This window comes from Salvelinus sp. IW2-2015, linkage group LG5, assembly GCF_002910315.2.
Source record: "Salvelinus sp. IW2-2015 linkage group LG5, ASM291031v2, whole genome shotgun sequence".
Taxonomy (NCBI): Eukaryota; Metazoa; Chordata; class Actinopteri; order Salmoniformes; family Salmonidae; genus Salvelinus; species Salvelinus sp. IW2-2015.
This window is the reverse complement of record NC_036844.1, coordinates 27,163,779-27,169,408: the sequence shown is the minus strand read 5'-3', so window position 1 is coordinate 27,169,408 and position 5,630 is coordinate 27,163,779. Positions and strand designations below refer to the sequence as shown.

General features: G+C 50.8%; 1 protein-coding gene across 1 annotated transcript; it reads right to left on the bottom strand.

Moving 5' to 3' along the window:
- Positions 1–833: 833 nt before the first annotated feature.
- LOC139027717 (octapeptide-repeat protein T2-like) lies at positions 834–4,065 on the bottom strand. The gene is made up of 2 exons (XM_070443483.1): positions 3,566–4,065; positions 834–981 (listed from the first exon to the last, which is right to left on the bottom strand). Exons 1-2 carry the CDS (start codon positions 4,063–4,065, stop codon positions 834–836), a joined length of 648 nt encoding a protein of 215 aa, XP_070299584.1.
- Between the last annotated feature and the right edge of the window lie 1,565 nt (positions 4,066–5,630).

Below are 5,630 nucleotides of genomic sequence, written 5' to 3'. Positions count from 1 at the left end.
GGGGGGGGGGGGGGTTTTTTTGTAGGTCTGTATTGGGGGGGGGGGGGGGGGGGGGGGGGGGGGGGGGGGGGGAGGGGAGGGCGGGGGAGGGGGGGGGTGGGGGGGGGGGGGGGGGGTTCCCGAGCCGTCAGAGCCGCCCGCTGTACCGAGCCCTGTCAGAGCGCCCGTCTGTCCCGGCGTCCAGAGCCGCCCGTCTGTCCCGAGCCTCAGAGCCGCCCGTCTGTCCCCGAAGCGTCAGAGCAGCCGATCCTGTCCCGCGAGCCGTCAGAGCCGCCCGTCTGTCCCGAGCCGTCAGAGCCGCCACGTCGTCCGGCGCCGCCCGCTCTCTGTCCCCGAGCCGTCAGAGCCGCCGTCTATGCCCGAGCCCGTCAGAGCCGCCCCGTCTTCCCCGAGCCGCTCGAGCCGCCCGCCATGCAACAGGAGCAGTTAGAGCCCCGCCCGCCAGACAAGGAGGCAAGGCAGAGCCCGTCCGCCAGACAGGAAGCGAGCCAGAGGCACGTCCCGCCAGACAGAGAACGCCAGTGCCAGCTCCAGCCAGCCGGATACCGTCCAGATTGCCGTCCAGCACAGCCAAGGATCCGCAGAGATGCCGTCAGCCAGCCAGGATCCGCAGTGCCGTCAGCCCGGCCAGGTAATCCGCATAAGCCGTGAGCCAGCCAGGATCCGCCATGAGGCCGTCAGCCAGCCTAGGATCTCGCCAGAAAGCGTCCAGCCACGCCAGGAACTCGCCAGAGCCGTCAGACAGCCCAGGATCCGCCAGTCAGTCCGGTGCCTGCCCTGCAGTCTGGTGCTGCCCTCTCGGTCGCTCGCCCTCAGTCCGGTTCTCCGCCCCATCAGTCCGGTGCTGCCCTCCAGCCGGTGGGGTTATTGGAGGTGGCCATTGTGTGGAGAGAGGCTACGGAGGGCGGGGGATGACATGGTGGGGCGGGGACCACGTCCGGAGCGGAGCCGCCACCGTGGACAGATGCCCCATCCAGACGCCTACGCGACACAACATTCATCTGAGGTTCAGTTGTGTGCGCGGCCGGGTAGTGCGCGGCATCTTGGGGGGGGGCGTGGGGGGTCGGGGGTACTGTCACGTCTCCTGACCTTATTTCTAGTTCGCCAATTAATTACTTTGTATTAACGACTATGGTCAGGAACGTGAGCTGTGGTGGGTAGTCATGTTATGTGTTTATGTTGGGTTCATGTGTGGCCTATAAATGGTTCTCAATTAGGGGGCAGGTGTTTTTGACGTTTCCTCTGATTGAAGAACATAGGTTAGGTAGGAAACTATTTGTTCACATCTGTTTGTTAGATTGGGTGATGTTGCTAGGTCTGTCTCGTGATTGTGTTGTTACACCACAGCTGTACTGTTCCTCGTCTTCGTTCGTCTCGTTCGTAGTCACTTTCCTGTTACGTGCGTATACATCTTGTTTTTATATGTTCAGCAAAGTTAGGTCTGTTTAAACGTCTGTTTAGTATTTGTAGTCTTATACTACAAGGTATCAACTTCGTGTATCGTCTTATAGGTTCTATAATCATTGAGTGTTTCTACATACCAGTCGAGCTGCGTGTTGTCCTTGATACACACATGTCCATACAATCGCTCTGGGAGGAGAACGAAATATGACAGCCGTCAGTGGGGGAAAAGGTGCAAACGATCCGTAGTCAATCTTAGATTGTTTGTCAAATCCAGAGTAAATTAGGCCTTCATGTGTATTCAATCTTGTAGGGATTGGTGGGCTGAATCTTTAATGACCATATCAGTGAACTGTTCAGGCTTCATCATGATCTGTCATCATCACAGGCTGGGGTGTTTCGGACTCTCAAGCGTGATTAAGAACACATATAAGGTTCATGACAGTAAGAACGGGCTCAACTGCAGGTTTGAACATTTATTCTCGAGCGAAAACACCAAAAAAGGCGGTCTCGTCAGCGAAAAACGAACACGAACGGTTGGGGTCTCCAGGAAAACGCTTGTCACATATACGAAGGCTGGTCTTCAGCCGAAAAACACAATGTATTTATTTGTACAAAAAGGCTGGTCTCCTCTCATCCAGTTCGAAAAACAAAACAAGTAGGCTTGGTCTCTCTCCTCTCGTCCCTCCGTCTCAGCGAAACACAATAAACAAGGTCTGGTCTCGCAGTCTGAAACACATTCAAGCGTGACAACTCCTGAATTCATGCGGAATTCCAGCTGAATATGCTAAAGTGTTTCTGTTAGGTGTATGGGAGAGGACCCTCAATACCCGGATTTTACATTTTTGTCTTTTGCTGTAAGCATAGCCTACATTGCGGAGCATTTAATAAAGCAACCATATTGTCCCCTGTTGATAGTGACACTTGCTTTTCATTTCAAAAGTGAATGTTTTCATAAGCTCTAGGTCTACCCAGTAATGATGTTGAGGCTGTCAAGCCCTTCGATAGGTCTGTATCTCTGTCTCAACAACTAACACATACGGTACGATATACTACACGGCAGCGAAACACAATATAGGAGCTGGTCTCCGAGCAGCTGCTAAAGACTACACACAAAAAGGGGAGGAGGGGAAAGAGAGAGAGCTTAGACTATCGAGAGGGCTTGTAACAGCCTCAAATCTATTCACTTGGTAGACCTAGAGACTTATGAAACATTCACTTTTTTAAATGAAGCAAGTGTCACTATCACAGGACAATATGGTGTGCTTTATTATAATGCTCGCGCGAACGTGTAAGGCTATGCTTACAGCAAAGATGACCAAAGAGATATGTAAATCGCGTAATGGTCTATCCTCATTACACTCCTAACAGAAACACTTTATTATTCAGGAGAATCGCATTGAATCAGGCTATTAATTTCAATTGCAGCTTTCTGCGTTCTTACGCATAAACTTAGCTAAACCGGAAACCGAAAACAGTTCCCTCCTCCTCTTCATCATCTTCCAAGCGAAAACACGATACATTCTTTTACTAGCAACAAAGGCTGGTCTCCAGACCATGCTGGTCTATGCTGGTTTTTTTGAGCAGGCAGGATGTTGTGCCATTGGACTGGCAGTACAAACATACTACTGATCACTAAGAAGGCTACTCGTTCAGTGTCACAGGGCAACATCTGAAACCACACTACGACCACAAAAGCGAACTAACAAGAAATCGTAAGCAAATACGGACGAGGCCAGCAACACACACACCAACCAGCATTATGTATCACAAGTGAGCAGTTCAGTCGATCTCTACCATTTGTGTGATGCGTCTACAGAATCAACTGGAACTGGGTGACTGTACAGATCACATTGGAGATGGAGGGTCAGCAGGACGTGATCGTGGTTCAAATTGAAAACTACAAGCAAGACAAAATAACTCTTGACCATTTTGAGGAAATATCACAGTGCGAGACACACACAAAAACATACATCCACGTTTAGCGGACCTGCCCTACCCACTGGGCATGTGGTAAAAGTGTGAACGGGCAATGCTTTTAAAAAGCCAAGTCAGATATTAATAGTTTATCATCAGTTGCAATCCTTGGCCCAGTCTTTCCAGGTGAAAGGCTGACTGAGATGCAACTACTTCTAGAAGTCTAAAGTCTCCCTCTGTCCTTTACCGTCTTCTGCTTCTCCTCCCAGTCCTGGATCCCTTGCTCTTCCCCTGCTTCTTCCCTCCATCCCTGCTCTCCCTGTGCTTCTGCTTATCCCGCTCTCCCCCTTCCTCCGTTCTCTGGCTCCTCTCCCCGCTCTCCTTCCTCGTGCCTCCTGCCTCTCCTCTCGCTCCTGGCTTCCCCTGTGCCCTGCTTCCTCCCTGCTCCCGTCTCTTATCCACCCCGCTCCCCGCCCTTGTGCTCTCACGCGCTCCCCCTGCTCTTTCCCCTGGCTCTCCTGTCTCTCCCTGTGGCCGTCCTGTGCTTCTACCCGAGGCAGCTCCCCCTTTCTTTCCCTGCTCTCCCTGTGGCTCTCTCCGCTCTCCCACGCTCTTCCCCTGTCTCCCTGTGCCTCTCCCCTCTTCCCTGCTTCTCCCCTTGCTTCCTGTCTCTTCCCGCGCCTCCCTTTGCTCATCCCTGTCTGCTCCGCCCTGCTCTTGCCTTGCTCTCCCTGTTGCTTCTATCATTTCCTGTGCCCTTCTTTCCGTCCGCTCGAACTCTCGGTGCTACTGAGTTCACTTCTTCTAAGTTAACGCTGCTCCGTCCTGCTGCTCTCCCGTGCTCCGCCTGTGCTCTATACTCCCGCTTTCCCCCCTGCTCTCTCCTCTGCTCCTCCCTGTCTCTCCCTGGCTGCCCCGCTTTGTCCCACTGCTTCCCTGCGTCCCTTGGCTTTCTCGCCTGTGCTTATCTGCCCTGCTCTCCCTCCGCTTCCTCTTCCCGCTGCCTCTCCTGTGCTCTTTCCCCCTGCTCTTCCCTTGCTCTCCCTGTGCTCTCGCCCCACTGCTCTTCTTCCTTCGCTTCCCTGTGGCTCTTCCCCCGCTCGTCCCGTGGCCTCTCTCGGCTGTGCTCTCTCCCCTGCTCTTCACTACTCTCCCTGTGCTCTACCCCCTCTCTCTCTCCTCTCTCCCATGGGTCCTCCTGGATGCCTCTATTGGCCCTGTCACTGGCCTTGTCCGTTCCTCACCACGTCAAACTTGTTCAATGAGGGAGCAGGCCTGATTGGGGTTGTGGAGTTGCACCCAGCAGGGTCGCTGGGTAATGTCTTCAACCATCACACCCTGCACGCTTCCCGAACCATTTACAGAACACATGTGCTGACCCAACAACACACACCACAAACGCACAAGTCCAGAAATGTACATTAAACCGAGTTTGCTTGGGTTCACACATAACTGGCAGCATATTCTGGGGGCATCACTTGGGCTAGCTTAGTCGCAGTTGAATTTCACAGCTATTGAGTTCTTGAGACTATTCTTGCAGCTATGCACTAATTTTGCAAGGATATTTAGTGTACAGAAATACCTATGTTAGCATCTGTAATCCTAATGTCATGATGTTACTGTGTTTAATACAGTAAGTATAGCACAACAGCACAATGATACTTGATGTGGGCGACTACAGCACTCCTGGTTAAACATTGTGTGACATTCAGGTCTTACTCGTTTCCAAGTCACAATGCAATACAAAGTGGCTGCCAGTCATTGTCCAGACACACAGTTTTCAGACCCTTTGGATTTTCCACATTTTTTGTTAGGTTACAGCCGTTATTCTAAAATTGATTAAATTGTTTTTAAACAATTTACATACCAATACCCTCATAATGATAAAGCCAAAAAACTGTTTTTAGGACATTTTGCTGATTATTGAAAAAAAAACTGAAAACTTCATATTTACTACAGTTGAAGTCGAAGATTTACATAACTAGGTTGGAGTCATTAAACCATTTTTCAACCACCCACAAAAATTCCTGTTAACAAACTATCGTTGTTGGCATTCGGGTTAGACTTCTACTTGTGCAACTACACGACTATATTTTTCCAACAATTGTTTGCAGGCAGATTATTTCACTTATACATTTCACTGTATTCACATTCCAGTAGGTCAGAGGTTATCATACAGCTAAGTTGACTGTGCCTTTAACAGCTTTGGAAATTCCAGAAATTATGCTCATGGCTTAGGAAGACGTCTGATAGCGCTAAATTGACATCAGTTGAGTCAATTTGGAGGTGTACCTGTGGGATGTATTTTTTTG

Bases quoted from the DNA above. Each gene is read 5' to 3' on its own strand.
- LOC139027717 (XM_070443483.1), bottom strand. From the start codon at position 4,065: ATGATAGAAGCAACAGGGAGAGCAAGGCAAGAGCAGGGCGGAGCAGAC. The intron at 982-3,565 runs GTAAAGGACAGA...TGTGTCGCGTAG, and splicing joins GGGAGGAGAAGCAGAAGACG to GCGTCTGGATGGGGCATCTG.